Here is a 25,000-nt window from a genome sequence, read left to right as displayed (position 1 = left end):
ATATAATTCATCTTTTTCTATATATTCTATAAGTTATATTTCATACATATTTTTTATATTTATTTTTCCTGAATCCTTTTCCAAGGGCACACGTGAATTAAATCGCCTGACGGCATTTTTAATAAAAAGAAAAAGGAACACCCGGCACGGAAGGGAATAAGCCATGGATTACAATGGCGTATTTAATGGATTTCCACGGGCGGTGCCGCTTTGCGAATCTATTACTGGTGTAGGCCTTAAGGTCTCTTGCAGCCCCTTCCATATTTACGTTCTTACTACATAATCAGGTGTCGGGGTTTGGCCTAAATGGGGTCCCGCTCCAAGGAGATTTCGTTCAGACGAGGGTCGTCCCCTTCTTACGCCGTAATATATATATATATATATATATATATATATATATATATATATATATATATATATATATATATATATATGTACTTGTGTTTGAAATCAGCTGTGAGAAAATAAGTTGTTTAAAGGTGTAATGTCTTTTAGACACGCACACACACACACACACACATACACACGAACACACGAACACACACACACACAGCAGATACATAGATCAGAGACTGTGGCCCTTTGATGTTCTCTCTGCCTCTTGTCTCTACCTCTCTGCCTCTCCGCCACAGGACACAGCTGGCCAGGAGAGGTACCGGACCATCACGACGGCCTACTACAGAGGCGCCATGGGCTTCATCCTAATGTATGACGTCACCAATGAAGAATCTTTCAACAGCGTACAGGATTGGTGAGTACCCCCCCAACTTTTTTTTTTTTTTTTTTTTTTTTGACTGAAGATTTTTGGAATTTTTTTTTTTTTTTGTCTGAAGATTTTTGGATTTATTTTCTTTTATTCGTGGGTTGGGTTCCATGTTTCCCTTCCCGTTCCTTCGCCAAAGAAGTATGCATTTTTTTTCTGTAGTTATGTCTGAGCGCTTCGTTTTCTTCGTCGATTTTTTCGTAGGTTGGCTTCCGCTTAATCCGGTCTGCTTTCTTCCTCGAATAAACAAATAAAAAAAATAATATAAAATAAATGGCAGGCATTACAGCATCTTGCTTAGGTATTAATGTAAACGAATCTTAAAGCTTCGAACTGAACTACATTGCACTGTTTCTGCAGGAAGTTTATTCCATTCATTAACTACACGGTTGGCGAAGTTGTTTCTCCGCCAAATCTCGTTGTGGCAAAGCACCAAGTAATTCTTATCGTGTCCGGTTGTGTTGAGCTAGTAGTAGCTGTCGATCACGAGCCCAGCACGTGGTCCAATACACAGTTGACGACGCGTGGCCTCGGGAGCTTAACTGAGTGCGAGTATTTATTCATGAAAATGGACATCATTTCTCTTCGTTATACATTTAAACGTTTTAATATTTATTTTCGTGTGTTGGCTTATCTTGGGGGCCAGTTAAGTTAACGTCACTGGTCGGAGCCAGTTAAGTTAACGTCACGGCTTTGCATGCTGATCACGCACGCCATCTCTCTCTCTCTCTCTCTCTGCACAGGCAAAAGGAAAGAGAGTGACCTAGTTATGGACCAAAAGGTCTCCTGCCGGCATGTTCTTTCTTTATAATCCTTTGAGAGAAAGAGAGAGAGAGAAAGAGAAAGAGAGAGAGAGAGAAAGAGAGAGAGAGAGAGAAACCTCATTTGTTCTCAAATCCTTGAGGGAAAAAATTGGAGGAAAGGAGAGGAAATGAGGACGGAGGCTAAACGAAAAGAAAGCTTGTGAAGATGGAGGAAGTGGAGGTTCACGGTATTGGAAAAATGTGGAGGGGACAGGAAGGAGGAAGGAGGAGGAGCGAGGGAGGAGGGAGGAGTGAGGGAGGGAGTGAAGGAGAAGAAAAAATCCGAACAGTGGGCTCGAAGTCCCCCTATTCTCTGCGCATAATAAGCTTTGGGGTTGAGACACACTGGTACCAAGTGGTCAGACCATTTGCTGATTAGAAGATGGTTTCTCTGCCAAGACTCTATAGGAAAGAGAGAGTTAGAGAGAGAGAGAAAGAGAGAGAGAGAGAGAGAGAGAGAGAGAGAGAGAAGGAACGGACGGAAGAAGACCAATTTGGAGTGAGAGTTTCTCATCTCAAAAATATATTCTTTCATATTTTCATACACAACCGTTAGCTTTCTGTTCTCGATGTCAGTGAATATCTAATAAGGAGTCTAAGCCCGGATGCGCTTAACTGTGGCCGTAGCGTTCAGAGAACCTGGACAATGCACGGGACAGTAGGAACTAGCTTCGCACGGGACGGTAGGAACTAGCCTCACACGGGGTTCTAGGATCTAGCCTCGCACGGGGTTGTAGTAACTAGCCTCGCACAGGAGAGTAGAAACTAGCCTCGCACAGGGTTGTAGGAACTAGCCTCGGACGGGGTGGTGGGAACTAGCCTTGCACAGGGTTGTAGAAACTAGCCGTGGACAGGATTGTAATAACCAGCCTCGCATGGGACAGTAGGAACTAGCCTCGCACGGGACAGTAGAAACAGTAGGAACTAGCCTCGCACGGGGTGGTGGGAAATAGCCTCGGACGGGGTTGTAGGAACTAGCCTCGCACGGGGTTGTGGGAGCTAGCCTCACACAGGTTGGTGGGAACTAGCCTCGCACGGGATGGGATCTAGCCTCGCACGGGGCTGTATCTAGCCTCACACGGATTGAAACATAGCCTCGCGCGGGATGAAATATAGCCTCGCACGGGGCATGGAAAACCTCGCTTCATCTTACGATGGACTTCAAAACTCTCATGATTTCAGAGGTCCGAGTTCAATCCCCCACTGGGTACCTGTGACTCACTTGCCCGGTTTGTCTTTACGCAAATGTCTTCCACGACTGTTTGGCTCCTCCTGGTGTAATAATCTCATTCTATAAATTATATTTTTGTTTTGTATCTGGGATTGGGTAAAGGGTCGGCGATGAGGAGGGAGTTCAGCCTGGTGTGGGTCTCGGTCCATCAAGGTCCCTTTCAGGCCGGAGTCTCTCCTGTCTCCGATACGTGGAATCACGTCGATATACCTCTGCAGGAGGCGCGTGTTCTTCCCTAAATTCGTAAATCTTTCTCCAATATTCGGAATTATTCCGAATTTTGGATATATTGATAGAAATTCCAAATATTAGAGAGAACTTTGTGTAGTACGTAACCGTAAATTTTTTAATTACGGAGGTTGTTAAATCTCGTTTTACCAGGCGACTGCGAACGTGCAAATGACCTTAGGTCAAATCAAGAAATTTAACAAAAGACTTCCGGAGAGGTCATGGGTAATTTAAGACGAGAATATCGCCGTTGCTGTGCAAACAAACCGCCATTTTTTATCACAACCGCCATCTGCATGGCGGAGTTCTACAAATCCCAACCAACACTTGACAATACTAAATCACGCAATACCAAATCTATTTAACTCACGCAGTGGGAAGTGAGAAACCCCTAGTATAGCACAGCCCTGTCAGTTTGCGGAAGCGGCTGCTTTTTTTTTTTTTTTTTTTTTTTTTTTTTTTTTTTTTTTTTTTTTTTTTTTTTTTTTTTTTTTTTTTTTTTTTGGGGGGGGGGGGGTTCCCTCCCCGCCTGTCGACACGGTATCCACTGGGATATCGCGCGACCTGACATTAAAATGACCTTACCTGACCTAAGGTCACTGGAAATGGCGATAGCGTCGTCATCACTTATCAGGTCATGACGTCAGAGGCCGTGGCACCATGAACCACATTGAGGAAGTGCCGGAGGGGACGGGGTGGGAGGGAGGAGGAGGTCGGGGCTGGGTGAACAGAAAACGGAACGCGGAAAAGGGAGAAAACGGGAGGCACAGAAAACGGAGGAAGGAACTTCTTTGTCCTCTTGGCTGTCAAAATTCTTTCACCATTTTAAAATTCTGTTTCCGTTTTTCTCTGTTGGCAGTGTATTTATTTATTTATTTATTAATTATTTTTTGGTAATTATTTTAAAGCAAGTTTTATTAATTATTAAAGGAAGAATTATCTCCATTCTTCTCGATGTAATAAACGATTCAGTTACGGATTATCAAAAGGAAAAACAAAACAAACACATAATTGCTAAACAATTGAATAAATAAATATAAAAAATAATTAAGAAAGTAAAATTAATAATTAATTAAATTATTGAAAGGGAGTATGGAAAATATTTTGACAAAAAAAAAAAAAAGATAAACAGTGGAACGGGTTCAATAGACGAATAGATTAGATAGATGAACAAATAAATAAATTAAAAAAAATTAAAAAAGTAAATTTAATAACTAATTAAATGATTGAAAGGGAGTGGAAAAATAGTTTGTCATAAATGAAAATGAAAAATTAGATTAAATAGATCAATGAGTTCAAAAGATTAATATTGGAAAATGAGAAAAGGACTGAGTTGGGTCGAGTTTAGGATTCGAAAGATAACCCGAGGGGACGAGAATCGGGCGATACTCCACTCCTCCTCCTCCTCCTCCTCCCCTTCTCCTACTCCTCCTCCACCACCTCCCCCTCCTCCTCCTTCAGAAGTTTTCAGGACACAAGCTGAAAGGGCTGAGACATTGGGAGGGCATTAACACTGGCCAAGGAGGAGGAGGAGGAGGAGGAGGAGGAGGAGGAGGAGGAGGGAAGGAGGAGGAGGAGGGAAGGAAGAGGAGGATGGAAAGGGAGGGGGAGAGGGAAAGGAGGAGGGGAGGGGAGGGAGAGGTGGAGGAGAAGGAGGAGGACGAGGAGTAAGAAGAGGAGAAGGTAGGAAAAGGAAGAGGAGGAGAAGGGGTATGAAGAGGAAGAGAGGGAGGAGAGAGAGAGAAAGAGAGAGAGAGAGAGAAAGAGAGAGAGAGAGAAAGAGAGAGAGAGCAAATCGGGGGGTTGGGGAATGGGGGGATTTGGTTGGGGGAATGGGGGGATTTCAATGCTAGTGGGGGATTACTGTCGGGGGGGGGGCCAAAGCGGGACGAGGGACCGAGTTGGGTTAAAGAAAACGGGAAGTGGGAGAAAGAAGGGGAGTGACGAGAGTGGGAGTGAGGGGGAGGGGGGTTATGAAAAAGAAGGGATTTAGTGGGATTTGTTTTTAAAGAAAATGTGGGATTACTTATGAGTATAAGAGTGGGATTAGGGATTGGGATTAGGGATGACTCGATACGCAGTGTTGCCATATGCGTATTCCTTATAAGGGATTACAAAGGCGGAACATGCCGACAGGAGACCTTTTGGTCCATAACTAGGTCGGATGCGAAAAAATTAAAATAATGATAAACAGAAATAAATAGAAAATATAATAATATAAATAATAATAAATAAAATAAATAAATAAATGCATAGGTATAGTTATATAGTAAACAAACATGTAAATAGTAAATAATAATGAATTGACATATAACCAATAATTAAATAAAAATCAAGCTAATAGTAATAAACAGACAAATAATAACAAACAAATAAACAAAAAATATAAAATAAATGGCAGCCATTACAGCATCTTGGAGGTCGTTTCAGTACTGAATGAATTCGTCTGGATTCTGCTCACTGGTTTTGGGTCCAGGGACCAAGTTAGAATCTCTGAGGGACACCTAGAGACCTTTAAGGACCCACAAGACGTTTAGGTAAAACAAGATTGAATGAAGTGTCTAGAAACAGAGGGGCATCACCGCCACTTTTACTGGTATCGAGTTAAGCATGTATATATATATATATATATATATATATATATATATATATATATATATATATGTGTGTGTGTGTGTGTGTGTGTGTGTGTGTGTGTGTGTGTGTGTGTGTGTGTGTGCAGAAAAAGGCGGGGATGCCCCTCTGTTTCTGGACTCCTAAAAATAAATTAATGAATAAATAAAGATAAATAAAGTAAAATAAAATGAAATGAAATAAGATAAAATAAAAAATATATATATAAAAAATGGAAAAAAAGAATAACGATTACTTTTTCTTCTCTTCGGAACGCTTCCGGTGCCGAAAAACGGAAATTCCGAATATTCAGACTCCGGCGGCGTCGAGGAAAGGAGAAACGACAGAAATGTCCGGAAGACAAGAACTTCATTTCAAAGTCGAAAAAATACTTTCCGGAAACAAGGCCACTCCTACTCCCCCCCTCCCACACACACACTCCCACCCACTCCCTTCCCCGACGGCCAGACGTCGGTGAGGACGGGGGAGTGGAGGTGGTGGTGGGAGTGTGTGTGGGTGGTGTTGGGTGAAATGGTGTTGGGTGTGGATGTGGTGGTGGTGCAAGTAGTGATGGTGGATGTGGTGGTAGTGGGCGTGGTGGTGGGCGTGGTGGTGGTGGTGGTGGGCGTGGTGGTGGAAGTGTGTATGTATGGTGGATGTCATGGTGTTGGGTGTGAATGTGGTGGTGGTGCAAATGTTGGTGGGTAGTGATGGTGATAGTGGTAGCCGTGGGTGCGGTGATGGTGGGTATGGTGGTGTTGGGTAAAATGGTGTTGGGTGTGGTGGTGCAAGAGGTGTTGGTGGTGCAAGAGGTGTTGGTGCAAGTGTTGGTGGATAGTGATAATGATAGTGGTAGTCGTGGGTGTGGTGGTGGTGTTTGAAATGGTGTTGGGTGCGGATGTGGTGCTGGTGCAAGTGGTATTGGTGCAAGTGTTGTTGGGTGGTGATAGTGATAGTGGTAGTCGTATTGGTAGTTGTGGAATTGAAAGTGGTGAGTGTGGTGATGAAGGCGTAGATGAAAGTGGTGTTAGTGGTGGTGAAGTGTTGTGGAATTGGAAGTGGTGGCTGTATGTGTGCATGTGTGTGTGTATGTGTATGTGTGTATATGTGTGTGTTTATGTGCGTATGCTTGTGTGTGTGTTTGTGTATGTGTGTGTGTGTGCACGTATGTTTGTATGTGTGTATGTATATGAGTGTTTGTGTGTGTGCGTGTGTGTGTGTGTGTGTGTGTGTGTGTGTGTGTGTGTGTGTGTGTGTGTGTGTGTGTTTGATCCGGTTCCGAATAGATTCGTGAACCATATTCGGATCCGCTTCGAAACCTCACAAGTCACGAGCCGCGTCTCGAATGGACGATACGATTCTCAAAGTTCCGAATGCGGCTGTAAGGCCCCCCCCCCGGGGGTAGGGGGGGATCCAGGGGTAGGGGGAAGAGGGAGGGGGGAAGAGGGGGAGGGGAAGAGGGGGCGAAGAGGGTGGAAGAGATAGTGGGAGAGTGCTACAGGAAGCAAAGAATGTGAATGTGTATACATACATAAGAATGTGGATGTGTGTGCATACATACACACACACACACACACACACACGTTTGGTAGTTCCCGACTGTCACTACGGTGGTCTGGATTCGAATCCTACCCAGGGCTGAAATAATTTCAGTATCGCTGCGCTGCGGGTCGTTACTCCAACTCTCGTGGGCGGGGAGTTGGGTGTGTGTGTGTGTGCGTGTAAGGTCATAGCATTACCCATAGGTCGGTCATATATGAGCTCTGAGCTCTCTTCCGGGAGGGAAATAGGTGTCGATCACGAGTCTAACACGTGATCCAAGACCATGGTGAATCATACACACACACACATGCGTGTGCATACATTGGTGTGTATGGTTTTATGTCTGCATAAAAGTGTTGTTTTTATCCCTGAAGTCGCCAGGCGATTTTAATCAACCGAGCCGGGGGGGGGGGCGTTTCTTAAAAGCATTTCCTCCCCCACGTTATGTCTAATCTCATTCTCGTCACGCCCTCTCCCCGTTTTCTGTCTCACTCTCCGTTTTCTTCCATTCAGTTGCATTTCAATCCGCGATGAAGTCAGTGAAGAAAGGTGATGCTTGACCGACCGACTGACTGACCGACTGACCTACAGACTTGTTGGCGCGAGGTCGGGCAGGGGATCGTCGTCGTTTTCTTCGTCGTTGTCTTCGTCGTCGTTGTCTTCGTCGTCGTTGTCTTTGTCTTTGTCTTCGTTGTCTTCGTGTTCGTTGTCTTCGTGTTCGTTGTCTTTGTCTTCGTCGTCGTTGTCTTCGTCGTCGTTGTCTTCGTCGTCGTTGTCTTCGTCTTCGTTGTCTTCATCTTCGTTGTCTTCGTCGTTGTCTTCGTCTTCGTCGTTGTCTTTGTCGTCATCTTGTTTTATTTTTTTTCAGAGTCGTTCGGCATTTTCTATTTTGTCGTTTTGGTGTTTCCTATTGTTGTTGTTTTTGTTGTCTTTATTGCTCTTCATTTCCTCCTCCTCCTCCTCCTCCCTCTTCACCTTCTATTCTTCCACTTTCTCCTCCTTCTCCTCTTCCTCCTTCTCCTCCTCCTCCCCTTCATCTTCTACTCTTATTCTTCTGCTTTCTCCTCCTCTTACTCCTCTCCTCCACCCCCTTCATCTTCTATTCTTCCACTTTCTCCTCCTCCTTCTCCTCTTTCTCCTTCTTCTCCTCCTCCTCCCCCTTCATCTTCTACTCCTACTCCTCTGCTTTCTCCTCTTCCTCCTCCTCCTTCTTCTTCTCCTCCTCCTCCTCCTCCCCCTTCATCTTCTACTCCTACTCCTCTGCTTTCTCCTCTTCCTCCTCCTCCTTCTTCTTCTCCTCCTCCTCCTCCTCCTCCTCGCCCTACTCGACGTCCTTTTCCTTCCAATTCCTTGATAACCATTATAAGACTGAGAGTAATTATGGCGATGATGAGGACAATGAGAATAACACTAATAGATAATAGTGATGGTAATTTGCAGTAATGTTGACAATAATCAAGATAGTAAGACAGAGAGAGAGAGAGAGAGAGAGAGAGAGAGAGAGAGAGAGAGAGAGAGAGAGAGAGAGGGATATATATATATATATATATATATATATATATATATATATATATATATATATATATATATATAGAAAGAGGGAGATAGAGAAGAGGGGAGAGAGAGAGAAAGAAGAGGAGCGAGAAAGAGAGAGGGAGGGAGGGAGAAAGAAAGATAGAGAGAGAAAGAAGAGGAGAGAGAGGGGAGAGAGACAGAGAGGAGAGAGAGAACGTAGAGAGAGAGAGAGAGAGAGAGAGAGAGAGAGAGAGAGAGAGAGAGAGAGAGAGAGAGAGGAGTAATCTTCATCTCCCTTGCTCAAACTTTTAGTCCCACTTAGCTCCCAACATTAAAACCCCCCCTTGCTTCCACCACTCCCCCTCCTCCCCCTCCCCTCCTCCTTCTCCTCCTCTTTCCCCTCCTCTTACAATTGGGTGTTCCCCATCAGTATTCAGATGGTCTTCCCGTCTTATTCACTCCTTTTTTCCATCTTCTTACACACTCCTCCGTTCGCTGCCACATACGCCCGGAAGAAATGGGAGATTGACCTAGCTGGCGTTCTTTCCACTCTCTTTCTTGATCTCTTTCTCTGTCTATCTCGCTCTCTGTTACTCTCTCTCTCTCTTTATCTGTCTCTCTCTCTCTCTCTCTCTTTCTCTGTTTCTCGCGGTCTCTCTCTCTCATTCTCTCTCTTTATCTGTGTTTCTCACTGCCTGTCTCTGTCTCTTTCTCTGTCTATATCTCTCACTCTTTCGTAACCGTATAACTATAGTTTTTATTTTTCCACTTGACGACGTCATTGATTTTCTCTGTATATGACGTCATTCTTTATCTTCATCGGTGACGACACCGCTTCACCCCTTTTATTGACTTCATCTTGAAATTGTTATGGCGTATTTTCCTTTCTATGACGTCACCACATTTTCCCGTCTCATGACGTCAACCCAATCATGACGTCATAATTTTTTGGCATAACATCGCCCCTTTAAGACGTCATTATTTTGCAGGGTACCAGAGTTCATGACGTCATAGTTTTACATGACACCACCCTTTTATTACGTCATCATTTTATATGACTCCGTCAATCTATGACGTCATCATTTTTTTACATAACACCGTCAATTTGTGTCGCCTTATTTTTTTGCATGACACTTCTTTATGACGTCATAACTTTTTCAATGACGTCATCCCTTTTGCACCACGTCATAGTTTCGTCTCCAATGTTGGTTTCGACGAAGTTGTCGCCAACTGTGTTCGACTTGGCGACCAAGTTGCATCAACTTGGCGGACGAAACTTTCAGTAAATCAATCTAACACGCGGTTCCCACAGCTGCCGTCGTGCGATTTTATTCAACCAGAGGACCCTTCTTTCCCTCCCTCCCTCACTCCATACCCCTCCTTCCCTCCCTCCCTCACTCCATACCCCTCCCTCCCTCCCTCCATACCCCTCCTTCCCTCACTCCATACCACTCCCTCCCTCTCTCACTCCAGACCACTTTCTCCCTCACTCCATACCCCTCTCTCCCTCACTCCATATCCCTCCCTCTCTCACTCCATACCTCTCCTTCCCTCACTCCATACCCCTCCTTCCCTCACTCCATACCCCTCTCTCACTCACTCCCTCCATACCCCTCACTCACTCCATACCCCTCCCTCCCTCTCTCCTCTGTCTACCCTTTGGGTTAATGTTTAATTCAATTAATTCGTTCAGAGTTGTTTTCTTCTTTTGTATCTTTTTTTAATTTGACCCAACCCAACCCAAGCCCGAATCCAAACCCAAGCCAGCCCTATCAACTCAACCCAGCCTAGCTTAGCCCAACGAAGCCCAGGTCAATCCAACCCAACCCAGCACAGCCCTTCTAAGCCCTGATCAATCCAACCCAACCCCAGCACAGTCCAACCCTACCCAAGTACAGCACAGCCCAACCCAACCTAGCGAGAGAGAGAGAGAGAGAGAGAGAGAGAGAGAGAGAGAGAGCCTTAGTATCCAATCCAACCCCAGCACAGCACAACCCAACCCAACCTAGCCCAACTAAGCCCAGGTCAGTCCAACCCAGCCCATTCCAACCCAACTTAGCCCAAACCAACCCAAACTAATTCTCATTTTCTATTCTCTCACGTTCTGACCCCTTCCCCCGTTTTCTTCCACAACTGACGTCGCCTTCCCCACCGTCTTCGCCTTCTTCAGCGTTTCTCCCGGGTCCTCCTTCATCGTTTCCTCCTCTCTCTCTCTCTCTCTCTCTCTCTCTCTTTTTTTTTTTTTTTTTTTTTTTTTTTGCCTGAGGTCAGACATTCCGCTCCGATACTGCCAGTCTTTCTTTTAGCGAGACTTCTCAAAGGCTTTCGGAAGGATTTCTCACGTTTTTTTTTTTTTTTATTATTCTTCAAGGATTTCTCTTTGATTTTTGTTTTGTTTTATGTTTTTTTCTTTCGTCTTCGTCGACTGCGTTATTGTTCAAGACATTATCATAGTTTTCATCATTATCATTGTTGTTGGCGTCATCATTGTTGTTTTCATTGTTATCATTACTATCATTGTCATCATCATCATCATTATCACCATCATCATCATTTTGTTGTTGTAGTTATCATTGTAGTCATCAATGTTGTCGTCATCATTGTTGTTGTCATCATCACCATCATCATTGTTGTTGTAGTTATCATTGTAGTCACCAATATTGTCGTCATCATTGTTGTCATCATCATCATCATCATTATTAGTCTATTTTTCTTCATTTCTTACATCTTCCATCTTTTCCTCCTCATATTCTCCGCCTTCTTCCTCTCTCCCTTTCTTTTATTCGTCTTCCTCCTCACCTCCTCCTCCTCCTCTATATCCCTCCTCTTCCTCTTCTTCTTTTTCTTCCTCTTATTATTTTGTCCTCTGCATCACAATCTCTGATGGGTAATTCGGACTTCTGTCTGTCTGTCTGTCTGTCTGTCTTATCAGTCCACCTGTCAGACGAGCTGTCAGTTCACATGTCCTAGTGACATCATTTTCTAGTGTCACTACACTGAGGTAATCGTCTTGTAGTCTGTCAGCGTGGTCGGCAGTTTGTCTGTACATTCTGTCACAGACTTGATGTCTGTGTCCATAATGTATGTCTGTCTCTCTCTGTCTTTGTCTATCTGGCTGTGTCTGTCTGTTTGTTTCTGTCGGCCTGCCTGCCTGTCTGTCTGTCTTTCTGTAAATAACTGTCAATTCTGTCCTCCTTAACTTCCAAGTACATCAACACCCACTGCAGACAACATGAAACAACCTCTTCACTGAGTGACCGTGGCCGGTATTCATGGGGACCGCGGACCTTAGACGACCCGAGTTCCATTCTCAGAAGTACTGGTAAAGCACTACTTCTCCTGAGAGTCCCAACACAAAGGGCAAAGGTGGTGGTCTTGGTCATAGGTAAGCGTCTCCTGCCGTAAGCTTCTTCTCGTATGGTTGAGGAACCCACGTGGGGAGAGAGAGAGAGAGAGAGAGAGAGAGAGAGAGAGAGAGAGAGAGAGAGAGAGAGAGAGAGAGAGAGAGAGAGAGAGAGAGAGAGAGAGAGAGCGAGAGAGGGAGAGAAAGACAGAGAGAAAGAGAGAAGGAGAAAGAGAGAGAGAGAGAGGGATAAATAGTGAGGGAGAGAGAGAGAGACAGAGAGAGAGGGAGAAAGAGAGAACAAGAGAGAGAGAGAGAGAGGGATAAATAAAGGAGAGAGAGAGAGAGAGAGAGAGAGAGAGAGAGAGAGAGAGAGAGAGAGAGAGAGTCTTAGTGACTCTTTTGATATAGTGTCGTTCTTAATGTGGCAATTACCATCATTCAGCACTTGTGATCGTAGTATAAAAAAAAGAGAAGGAGGAAGAGGAGGGAAAGAAGGAGGAGGAGGAGGAAGAGGTAGAAGCACTGCCTCTTGCCTTCCCTGCGAGTCCAGCGTTTCTATCCAGTTCCCAGCGGTGACTGTTCGTACCTGTCCCCCATCAGCCCCACAAGCACGCAGCTGCTGAGCGACTCCAGGGGTATGACGCTCCTCATTCTCTGAATATTTTCTGTCCATTACCTCCTCCTCCTTCTATCCATCTCCTCCTCCTCCTCCTTCTATCTCTCTCCTCCTCCTCCTCCTCCACCTTTTTCATCTCCTGCCCCTCCTCCTTTTCCTCCTCCGCCTCCTCCTTTTCCTCCTCCTCATAGTCTTCTTCTCATCCTCCTCCGCCTCCTTCTCCGTCTCCTGTCTCTCCTCCTTTTCCTCCTACTCCTCCTATTCCTCCACCTCCTCTTCCTCTCAACTGCGATAAAACTTTTCCTTTTTCACGACATTTTTCAAATTTATTTTATTCTGGTTAAGATCTCAGGCGATTTTATTCAGCTCAGACACGACTCAGAATTGAAGAGGAGAGTATCTTTCCTTGTGGATTGTCTTTCCTTCATCCGAATAAAATCGCCTGGCGGCAGCAAGATTAAAAGAAGAAAGTCATCAAATTGATTCGGACTTTTAATTGGATTCTTGAGCTTCAATTTTTTTATTCTGGCGTTGGCGAGGGAAGGGGAGGGGAGAGGGTGAGGGGTGAGGAGGGACGGGGGTGAGGAAGGGCGGGGGAAGAGGGACGGAGGGAGAGGAGGGGCTGGGGTGAGGAGAGGAGGTGTAGAGGTGGGGCGGGGAGGAGGGGAAAGGGATGAGGAGAGGTGAGGGTGAGGAGGGGTGGGGGAGAGGAGGGGCGTGGGTGAGGAGGGGCGGGGGTGAGGAGAGGAGGTGTAGAGGAGGGGCAGGGGGAGAGGAGGAGCTGGGGTGAGGAAGGGCGGGGGTGAGGAGGGGCGGGGGGAGGAGGGGCGGGGGGAGAGGAGGGGCGGGGGGAGAGGAGGGGGCTGGGGTGAGGGAGGGGCTGGGGAGAGGAGGGGCAGGGGGAAGGGCAGGGGGGGGGAGGACAAGACCCGACGTATGTGAGCGACCAGGGGGAGGGGGGACGGGGGGGGGAGAGAAATGAGGGAGAAGAATGACGATAACATGAGGGAGAGATGGAGAGGCGGAAATGAGGAAAAGCGAAGGGAAATGAGGGGGAAATGAGGAGGAAAACCGAGGAAATGTAAAGAGGTGATGGAAATGACCGGGACAGAAGAACTCATTTCTTTGTGGGGGCGGAGGGAGATGAAGGGAGGGAAAGGAGGAATAGCTGGGAGAGAGGGAGAGATGGGAGGGATGAGAGAGAGGGAGAGAGAGAGAGAGAGAGAGAGAGAGAGAGAGAGGAGGGAGGGAGAGAGAGAGAGTGAGAGAGAGAGAATGAGAGATGGAGGGGGGAGAGAGAGAGACAGAGAGAGAGAATGAGAGGGAAGAGAGGACAGAGGAGGGACAAGGGGAGAGAGAGGAGGAGGGTGTAAGGAGGGAGAAAAGAGAGTAAAAGAAAGAGTGAGAAAAAAGAGGAATATGTACATGTATGTGTTTTTGCGTGCGTGCGTAATTCACCACGGTCTTGGATCACGTGTTGGACTCGTGATCGACAACTATTATCCTCCCGGAAGAGAGGTCAGAGCTCATATATGACCGATCTATGGGTAATACTGTGACCTTACACGCACACACACTCAACTACCCGCCCACGAGACTTGGAGTAACGACTCGCAGCGCAGCGATACTGAAGTTATTTCAGCCCTGGAAGGGATTCGAACCCGGATCGCCGTAGTGGCGGCCGGGAATTCTATCACTGCGCCACTGTGTGTGTGATTCACCCTTATCTTGGATCACGTGTTGGACTCGTGATCTACAGTTATTAACCTCCCGGATGAGAGCTCAGACCTCGTATGACCGATCTCTGGGTAATGCTGTGACCTTAACACGCACACACACACCCAACTCCCGGCCCACGAGAGTTGGAGTAACGACTCGCAGCGCAGCAATACTGAAGTTATTTCAGCCCTGGGCGGGATTCGAACCCGGACCACCATAGTGGCGGCCGGGAACTCCACCACTGCGCCATCGAGTCGTGTGTGTGTGTGTGTGTGTGTGTGTGTGTGTGTGTGTGTGTGTGTGTGTGTGTGTGTGTGTGTGTGTGTGTGTGTGTTTTAAATGCACGTGTCAATAGTTTAGTGAAACTTTTAGTCTAAGTTTAGTCTAAGTTCGTCACTGCTTTCTAGAATTTTGTTTCTCCTCATGACGTCTTGCCTCCTTTTCTCAAAGTTCGAACCTTTCTCACCGATTTCTTTCTCTTAGTGGTGTGTCTCATTCTCACGGCTTTGTGTATATTCTCACTGCGGTTTCTCACGGGTTTGTGTATGTGCTTACTGCACTTTCTCATCAGGTTGTGTATATTCACACTATTGTTTCTCACGTTTTTGTGTGTATTCTCACGGGTTTTATGAGTATATTCTCACAGGAGTTTCTCACAGGCTTATGAATATGGCACAATTGTTTCTCACGATTTTATATATATTCTCACGATTTTTATGCGTATATTCCCACTAGAGTTTCTCACGGGTTTGTGTATAGTAACAACATTAGTTCTCTCGGCTTTGTGTATATTTAAGCTATAATTTCTCACGGGTTTGCGTATATTCTCACGACTTTGATGCGTATATTCTCACTAGAGTTTCTCACGGGTTTGTGTATATTAACAACATTAGTTCTCTCGGCTTTGTGTATATTTAAGCTATAATTTCTCACGGGTTTGCGTATATTCTCACGACTTTTATGCATATATTCTCAATGGAGTTTTTCACCGACTTGTGAATATCCGCACTATTATTTCTCACGTCTTTGTGTATATATTCTCACTTCAGTTTCACACGGCTAAGTGCATATTCTCACTGCAATTTCTCACGGGTTTGTGAACTTATCAGGGACATATGATTACCACGAGCCTTCTCACGGTTATTTCTCACGGGTGCGCCCCTTCCGTCGTCTATTCACGGGGACAATTGCCCTCAGACTGGCAATTCCCATCTCACTGTGTACTCTGCTTTCTCACGACAAATCTCAATAGCAGGTTCGCTCTCATGGGCCCCTTCAACCCGGGAGTTGGCACAATGTGACTCTCACGAAATGCGTTGGCGTCCCACGAAGATGAATAAAATCGCCTGACGGCAAAAATAGTAACATTAAATAAAGGATTAGAATTTAACCTGGTTCTCGAATTAAGGTTATCTTGCTTGTTAACTGATCTACAAAATCTACCCGTAACTGTCGTAAGTATAGCTAATTGGAGTTTAGTCAAGTCTACTATCTACTGGTAGAGTATTCGCTATATTCCTTAACACTGCAATATCCGATTCATCGCAAGCCATTCTCGACCGTATTACTCTTATACACAAGGTCGCTTTTTGTACAGCAGTGTGTGGCTCCGAAACAGCGCAAACCATTATGAACCATATTCTCTCTATACATAAGGTCGATTGTTGTCAAAACGTATTTGTGGCTTTGGGACCCAAATATATGTTTAAGAATATGGGTCTCTCTCTCTCTCTCTCTCTCTCTCTGTCTCTCTCACTTCCTCTTTTTCCTCTCCCTCTTGCTTACTCTCCTTCCCCCCCTCTCTCTCTCCCTCTCCTCTCACATCACCCTCTCCCTCTCACCCTCCCCACTCTTCTTCCTCCTCACCCTCCCTCACAACCTCTGCAACTCCATCGTCTTCCTCCTTCCTCCTCCTCTTCCCTTCTCACCTTCCCTCTCCTCCTCTTTTCTTCTCAACTCCCCACTCCTCCTCCCCTTTCTTCTCACCTTCCCCCTCCTCCCCTTCCTCCTCCTCCTCCTCCTCCTCCTCCTCCTCTCTTCTCACCTTCCCCCTCCTCCTCCCTTCTCACCTTCCCCCTCCTCCCCTTTCCTCTTCCTCCTCCTCCTCTTTTCTTCTCACCTTCCCCCAGCCTCCCCTTTCCTCTTCCTTCTCACTTTCCCCCTCCTCTCCTTTCCTCCTCCTCCTCCCTCATTCCTCCTTCCTTCTCACCTTCCTCCTCCTCCTCCTTTTCCTCCTCCTCTCCCTCACGGCGCCACCTTTATTGGCATCATCTCCATCAGGGAGCCCTTCCCCCCTCCCCCCCATTACAACTTCTCTTCCTCCCATCATCTCCACCAAACCATTATCTCCACCACCCGCATCAAGAATGGGGTGGAGGAGGAGGAGGAGGGAGAGGAGGAGGAAGAGGAAGAGGAGGAGTAAGAAGAGGAGGAAGAAGAAGAAGGGATTAGGAGGAAAATGAAAAAATGGGAGTAGGAAGATGAGGAGGAGGAAGAAGGAGAGGAAGAAAGGGAGAAGAAGGAATAGGAGGTAGGAGAAGAAGAAGAGAAGGAGGAAGAGGAGGAGGAGGAGGAAGAGGAAGGAGAGGAAGAAGGGGAGAAGAAGAAAGAGGAGGAAGAAGAAGAGGCGAAGTTGGAGGAAGAGGAGTAGGAGAAGGAAGAAGCGGAAGAAAGGGAGAAGGAATAGGAGGTAGAGCAAGAAGAGGAGGAGGAAGAAGAGGAGGAGGAAAAGAGGAGGAGGAAGAGGAAGGAGAGGAAGAAGGGGAGAAGGCAGAGGAGAGGAGGAGGAGGAGGAGAAAGGGGAGGGGGTGGAGGGAGGAGGGATTGGGAAAGTCCAAAATTAGGAAAAGGACAATAAAGAGGAGGCAGAAAGAGAATGCAAAAGAAAGAGAGAAAGAGAGAAAGAGAGGTGAAGTAAAAGTGAGTGCACGAAGATGAAGAGGAAGAGGAGGTGGAAGAGTAACAGGAGGAGGAGGAGGAAGAGGAAGACGGTAACAAGGAGGAAGAGTAAGAGAAGAAAATGAGGAGGAGGAAGAGCAAGACGGTAACGAGGAGGAAGAGTAAAAGGAGGAGGAGGAGGAGGAGGAGGAGGAGGAGGAAGACGGTAACAAGGAGGAAGAGTAAGAGAAGGAAAATGAGGAGGAGGAAGAGCAAGACGGTAACGAGGAGGAAGAGTAAAAGGAGGAGGAGGAGGATGAGGAAGACGGTAACGAGTAGGAAGAGTAAGAGGAGGAAAATGAGGAGGAGGAAGAGCAAGACGGTAACGATGAGGAAGAGTAAAAGGAGGAGGAGGAGGAGGAGGAAGAGCAAGACGGTAACGAGGAGGAAGAGTAAGAGGAGGAGGAGGAGGAGGAGGAGGAAGAGCAAGAAGGTAACGAGGAGAAAGAGTAAGAGGAGGAGAAAGAGGAAGAGGAGGAGGAGGAGGAAGAGCAAAACGGGAATGAGGAGGAAGAATAAGAGAAGGAATAGAAGGAGGAGGAGAAAGAGAAAGGGGAGGAGGAGGAGGAGAGAGAAGAAGAGGAGAGGGAAAAGTATGGGAGGGGAAGTGGAGGAATGAAGAGGAGGAAGTTGGGGAGGACAAAGAGAGAGGAGGAAAAAAAAAAGAGGAAAGATGGTGAGGGAGAGAGGTGGATGAGGAAGAGAAGGAAGAGGATGTAGGAAGGAGGAGGAAAAGGAGGAGGTAGAAGGAAGGAGTAAAGTTGAAAAGGAAAAAGAGGATGAAGGAGGAAGATGAAGAAAAAGAGAAAATATAATGATATAATAATGACATTGATAATAGTAATAATGATAATAATGATGATGATAATAATAATAATAATAATAATAATAATAATAATGATAATAACAATAATAACAATAAGAAGAAGAACAAGAAAAAGAAAAAGAAGAAGAGGAAAAATAAGAAAAAAGAAAAAGAGGAAAAAAAGGAGGAGAAGGAAGAGGAGGAGGAGGAGGAGGAGGAGGAGGAGGAGGAGGAGGAGGAGGAGGAGGAGGAAGGGTCCGCCATCTCACGTGGTGGTGGTGGTCATGTTTATTGATTGCTCTTCGCAATCCCGCGACTGAGCTGAGCTGCTGGACGCTGCTCATGTTTGAGCAAAGGAGAGTCCTGGGGGGCGCGGGTGGGGGGCTTTTGGGGGGGAGGCTTTTTGGGGGGAGGGAGGCTTTTTTTTGGGGGGGGGGTTTGGGGGGAGGGAGGCTTTTTGGGGGGAGGGAGGCTTTTTGGAGGGAGGGAGTCTTTTTGGAGGGAGGGAGGCTTTTTGGAGGGAGGGAGGCTTTTTGGGGGGAGGGAGGCTTTTTGGGGTGGGGTTCGAGAGGAGGCGGTCCGTTCTGACAACACAGCCGACCTGTGTCTTTCTTCATTGCCAGAAGCTTCCTTCGTCTGAATAAAATCGTCTTGCGATAGCTATAGGACTCTTTTGGGAATTCGAGTAGAATTAATACAGAGAAGAGTGACCAAAATGATACACGAATTAAGAAATTTATCTTACGAGGAAAGGCTTAGATATTTTAATTTACATTCTCTGGAGAGACGCAGAGTGCGGGGTGACCTAATAGAGGCGTTCAAGTGGATCAAGGGCTTTAACAAGGGTGACGCAAATAAGGTCATCATATTAAGACAACAAGGCAGGACTCGCAGTAATGGATTTAAACTGGAGAAATTTAGATTTAAGAAGGAAATAGACAAGAACTGGTTTACTAATAGGGTAGTTAAGGAATGGAATTGGCTTAGTAACTATTTAGTGAGCGCTGAAACTATCGGTTGTTTTAAGAGGTGAGACAGCTTTATGGATGGGGATAGGTGATAATGGACATGGAACTGCCTAGTGTAAGCCTTATGGCCTCTTGCAGTCTCCTTCATTCTTATGGTCTTATGATTTTCGGGGGGTGGAGCTCCTATTTAAACTTTCTTTCCTTCAAATTAATAAAATCATCTGGCGACAGCTACGATAAATATGTAATGGAGAACAACACAGCGAGAGACAATGGAGGTCTTTGTTATTTTTTCATTATTTTTTTTATTTTTTTATTTATTTATTTATTTATTTTTCTTTCTATTTCTTGTTTTGTTGAGGATGACTGTTCTTAAACTTTTCATTAGTCTTTTATTTTCTATTTATCTTAAAATTTTTGTTTTTTTTTGTTTTCTTCTTTCTATCGTCAAGTGATTTGTTTTTCTTTACTGGAACGATATTGCTCTTGTTTTTTCTAAAAAAAATTCTATTTAATGAATAATCTATTTCATATTCAATGAATTAATTCATCATTTAATTATTAATTTTTCTATTTTCTATTCTAAACTTCTGTTCTATTTAATGAATTATGCATTTTTTCCTTTGATTATTATATTCATTATTCAATTATTTCTTTATTTTTTTTTCTCGTCTTGTTATCGATAAATGATTTGGGGTCAGTTGCTCGGTGGAGCTCCTCACCCTCCTCCTCAGAGTCGAGGGTCGTTTCTCAAGGAACAGCTGGTTTTGCGTGAATTATCTCGTGTTTCTTGCACCTGTCTTCTCTCTCCTTCGAGCCAGCTGCACCAGCAGCAGCAGCAGCAGCTGGTTGCTTCAGGGCTAATTCGATAACTTCCAGACTGTTGACCTGCGCGAACCCGTATTTTTTGACAGATTGTGCAAAACCGATAACTTTTATTTTCATCATTATCATTAGTTATTATTGTTATTATTATTATGCTTATTATTATTATAATTGTTATTATTATTATTACTATCATCATTATTATCCTTATCAACATATCATTACTGTTATCATTATATTTGTTACAATTATTATTAATATTATCATCATTACTGTTATCATTATTATTATCATCTTTGTTACTACTATTATTATTATTATCCGTATCATCATATCATTATCATTACTGTTTATCATTATATTTGTTACTATTATTATTATTGTTATCATATTATTATCATTACTGCTATCATTATTATTATCTTTTTTACTATTATTATTATCATTATTATTATCATTATTATTATTATTATTATTATTATTATTATTATTATTACTGGAGAACAATGGAACAAATAAAGTCAAATTATATAATGGTGGACTGTGCTAACCAGTCGTGTTAGCAAGTTTTACCAATCATTTCGCAAAACAGCTGACTCCGCAAACCAGATATTGTACAAAACTGCTCTCTGTGCAAACCGGTCATTTTGCAAAACAGCGAACTAAAAAAAAAAATTACAAAACAGCTGACTGCACAAACCGGTTATTTTGCAAAACAGCGAACTCCAAAAACAGGCCATTTTACAAATCAGCGAACTCCAAAAAGAGGTTATTTTGCAAAACAGCAAACTCCAAAATCCGGTCATTTTACAAAACAGCTGACCACTAAGTGGTCATTTTGTAAAACAGGAGAATTACGCAATGTGATCATTAAAATGTTCAATGTAGAGAAAGGGTAAATGGGTCGTTAAGGAAATATTGCCAAAAGCGTTATCACATTGGTCTATTTTCCCTCCGACTGTTGGAGCAGATTTGCAGCACACAGTTTTTGGGAAAGAATCTAATATGCTGGAGGAAATTAATTTTCCTCCAGCACGCAAAAAAAAAAAAAAAAAAAAAAAAAAAAATGTATTTTTCTTGAAGAAGAAAAAAAATTGCTACAATGATTTTACGGAGGAGAAAGGTCTGGAGGTGGATGATATTAATCGAAGGTTGGAGGAAAATTAGCGATTGTGTCTGTGTGGGTCTCCGCCGACTCGAGGCCTGACACAGACGCTCATAGGAACGCACGCAAAACAGACCGAGCCCTTCGTCTGTCTGTCTGTATGTCTGTATGTCTTTATCTCTTTCTGTCAGTTTTCGTGTCAGTTTCTGTCTGTGCCATGTGTGTCTGTCTCTTTGGCTCTATCTCTTTCCGTCTGTTTTTGTATTAGTCTGTGCTCTGTCTGTCTGTCTCACACACACGCACACACACACACACACTAGCACATATGCAAAGACAAACAATCAAACTAACAATTTTATAAATTTATGTAATCCCCACCAAAATAATTCCGAGGTTGATATGGAAAAAGGAAAAAGAAAAGAAAAAAAATGAGAAAGGCATAAAAACATAAGAATGAAGGAGACTGCAAGAGACCATAAGGCCTATACTAGGTAGTACGAGAAGGTAGAGGCAGGAGTTGGAGTTGGAGTAGAGAGAAGAGAAGTACTAAGAGGAGGAGAAAGCGAAGAAGTGGGAGTAGGAGGAGGAAGAGAAGGAGGAGAAGGAGGAGGAGGTGGAGGAGGAATAAAAGAAGGAAGAAGAGAAGGAGTAGGAGGGAGAGAGGGAGGAGAGCGAGGAAGAAGAAGAAGAAGAAGAGGAGGAGGAGGAGAGGATATAATTAGGGTTTTGACGGGAGTCTGAAGGATTAAGAGGAGGAGAAAGCGAAGGAGAAGGAGGAGGGGAAGGAGGAGGAGGAAGAGGAGAAGGAGGAGAGCGAGGAGGGGAAAGCGAAGGAGCAGGAGTAGGAGGAGGAAAAGAAGGAGGAGAAGGAGGCGAGCGAGGAGGAGGATGAAGAAGAGGAAGAGGCTGAAGAAGAGGAAGAGGAAGAGGAGGAGGCGAGCGAGGAGGAGGATGAGGAAGAGGAGGCGAGCGAGGATGATGAAGAAGAGGAAGAGGAAGAGGAGGAGGAGGGAGAGGAAGTAGTTAGGGTTGCGACAAGTCTGAATGATTCTTGGACAAGGAGATAACCAGATGCACGGAAAAGGTTGGGGGGGAGAGGGGGGAGTAAAGGGGGAGTAAGGGGGGAATGTGGGGGGGAATAATTGTCCGACGCATGCGCAGTACGGGTTAGAGTCGGGGATGCACGGGCACGCTGAGGTTGGGGGGGGGGGGCTTAGCGAAGTGTCTAAAGGGGGGGAAGGTGAAAATGGGGGGATTATAACAGTGGGGGGAGGGGTGTAGCTAGGAGCTGGGGGTTAGGGGGCTTAATGTGGGGGGAAGGGGTTTGCCCCCCAATTAAATAAAATCGCCGGACGGCAGATAGAATAAACACTAAAATATATAGGAGGAATATCGACCAACTGGGGGAGTGTTCCCCTTAACCTCGTAACTCCCGAGGGAGTGCCAAGTGGGAGTGGGGGAGTGCCTAGGGGAAGTGCCAAGGGGGAGTGGGGGAGTGCCAAGAGGGAGTGGGGGAGTGCCAAGGGGGAGTGGGAGAGTGCCAAGGGGGAATGGGGGAGTGCCAAGGGGGAGTGGGGGAGTGCCAAGGGGGAGTGGGGAAGTGCCAAGGGGAAGTGGGGGAGTGGGAGAGTGCCAAGGGGGAGTGGGGGAATGCCAAGGGGGAATGGGGGAGTGCCAAGGGGGAGTGGGGGAGTTCCAAGGGGGAGTGGAGGCGTTCCAAGGGAGAGTGGAGAGTGCCAAGGGGGAGTACCAAGGAGTTGAATAAGATCGCCTGGCGGCAGGATCAGGGAGTCCCATCCGACGTGGGGGAGTATCTATTGGTATATCGACTTCATGGACGAAACGTCAATATTCGCAGTGACCTCCCACACTCCCCGTGAGGGCGTCTCACACCTCCTCCTCCTCCTCCTCCTCTTCCTCCTCCTCCACTCTATCTTTAGAATCGGCGACCTTCGCTGTCCTTCCTGGGGACCCATCGGCCTTAGTTCGCGTCTTCCGCGGCCTTCGTCTTGGCCTTCGTCGACAGAGGCCGAAGAGGAGGAGGAGGATAGTAGAGTTCTTCACCATCGTTTCTTCCTTCCTCTTCCTCCTCTTCCCTCTCCTTCTCCCTCCTCTTCCCTCTCCTTCTCCCTTTTCTTCTTCTCCTCCTCTTCCCTCTCCTTCTCCCTTTTCTTCTCCTCCTCTTCTCTCTCTTTCTTCTTCTTCTTCTTCTCCTCCCTTTCCCTCCTCCTCCTCCTTCTCCTCTTCCAGTTCCTCCTCCTCCACGTATTCTTCCTTTTCTCTATCTTTTTACCTTCTTCTTCCTCCTTGTCCTTCCCACCTCTTCTTCCCCCTCCCTCTACCTCTCTCTTCCTTTCTTTCTCCTCCTTCTTCTCTTCCAGTTCCACCTCCATTCCTTCCTCCTTTTTTTTCTTTGGCTTCCTCATCTCCCTCCTCCCTCCTCCTCCTCCCTTCCACCTCTTCCTCTTCCTCTTCCTCCTCCTCCCGCAATCCTTTCACGACTTTGTCTTCGTCGTCTTCGCCGTCTTTGTCTTCGACCTCACCCTGATTTCGCCTCTTGACCCTAATGCACCCTGCGCCGAAGGGCCCTTGTCGCTCGCTCGCCCCCGGCGCTCATGACCTTCGCAAGGTCCCTCTGGTGACCTTGGCCCAGTCGCCGCTCTCTCTCGTGTCCCAACTCGGACTTTTGTCGCTTTCGCCAAAGGTTCTCGTGGCTTTCGTGTCGTCTCCAGTGGCCATCAAGTAGTCTCCAGTGACCTTCAAATAGTCTTCAGATCGTCACCAGTGGCCTTCAAGTAGTCACCAGTGGCCTTCAAGTAGTATCCAGTGGCCTTCAAGTAGTCACCAGTGGCCTTCAAGTAGTCTTCAGTGACCTTCAAGTAGTCTCCAGTGGCCTTCAAGTAGTCACCAGTGGCCTTCAAGTAGTCACCAGTGGCCTTCAAGTAGTCTTCAGTGACCTTCAAGTAGTCTCCAGTGGCCTTCAAGTAGTCACCAGTGGCCTTCAAGTAGTCACCAGTGGCCTTCAGATCGTTACCAGTGGCCTTCAAGTAGTATCCAGTGGCCTTCAAGTAGTCACCAGTGGCCTTCAAGTAGTCTTCAGTGACCTTCAAGTAGTCTCCAGTGGCCTTCAAGTAGTCACCAGTGGCCTTCAAGTAGTCACCAGTGGCCTTCAAGTAGTCTTCAGTGACCTTCAAGTAGTCTCCAGTGGCCTTCAAGTAGTCACCAGTGGCCTTCAAGTAGTCACCAGTGGCCTTCAGATCGTTACCAGTGGCCTTCAAGTAGTCTTCAGTGGTCTTCAAATAGTCTTCAGTGGCCTTCAAGTAGTTTCCAGTGGCCTTCAAGTAGTCTCCAGTGACCTTCAAGTAGTCTTCTGTGGCCTTTAAGTAGTTTTCAGTGGCCTTAAAGTAGTCTTCTGTGGCCTTCAAGTAGTCTTCAGTGGCTTTCAAGTAGTCTTCTGTGGCCTTCAAGTAGTCACCAGTGGCCTTCAAGTAGTCTTCAGTGGTCTTCAAATAGTCTCCAGTGACCTTCAAGTAGTCTTCTGTGGCCTTTAAGTAGTTTTCAGTGGCCTTAAAGTAGTCTTCTGTGGCCTTCAAGTAGTCTTCAGTGGCTTTCAAGTAGTCTTCTGTGGCCTTCAAGTAGTCACCAGTGGCCTTCAAGTAGTCACCAGTGGCCCTCAGATAGTCTTCAGTGGCCTTCAAGTAGTCTTCAGTGGCCTTCAAGTAGTCTTCAGTGGCCTTCAAGTAGTCTCCAGTGGCCTTCAGATGGTCTTCAGTAGCTCTCAGATAGGTTTTAGTGGCCTTCAGATAGTTCTTCAGTGGCCTTCAAGTAGCCTTCAGTGACTTTCAAGTAGTATCCAGTGGCCTTCAAGTAGTCACCAGTGGCCTTCAAGTAGTCTTCAGTGACCTTCAGATGGTCTTCAGTAGCTCTCAGATAGGTTTTAGTGGCCTTCAGATAGTTCTTCAGTGGCCTTCAAGTAGCCTTCAG

General features: G+C 45.7%; 1 protein-coding gene across 3 annotated transcripts in view; it reads left to right on the top strand.

Annotated features, from left to right (window-relative positions):
- Positions 1-25,000, top strand: part of Rab3 (RAS oncogene family member Rab3) — a 295,748-nt gene that overhangs the window by 170,805 nt on the left and 99,943 nt on the right. For all 3 annotated transcript variants that reach the window (XM_076198483.1, XM_076198484.1, XM_076198485.1), the window contains one exon: positions 633-751. In XM_076198483.1, the coding sequence (XP_076054598.1) occupies positions 633-751 (119 nt within the window). The remainder of the gene's footprint in view (positions 1-632; positions 752-25,000) is intronic.

The sequence above is a fragment of the Oratosquilla oratoria genome, chromosome 15, assembly GCF_046742065.1.
Source record: "Oratosquilla oratoria isolate Oo_2021 chromosome 15, ASM4674206v1, whole genome shotgun sequence".
NCBI classification, from domain to species: Eukaryota; Metazoa; Arthropoda; class Malacostraca; order Stomatopoda; family Squillidae; genus Oratosquilla; species Oratosquilla oratoria.
Note: the sequence above shows the minus strand (reverse complement) of the source record. Positions and strands in the feature narration are given on the sequence as shown.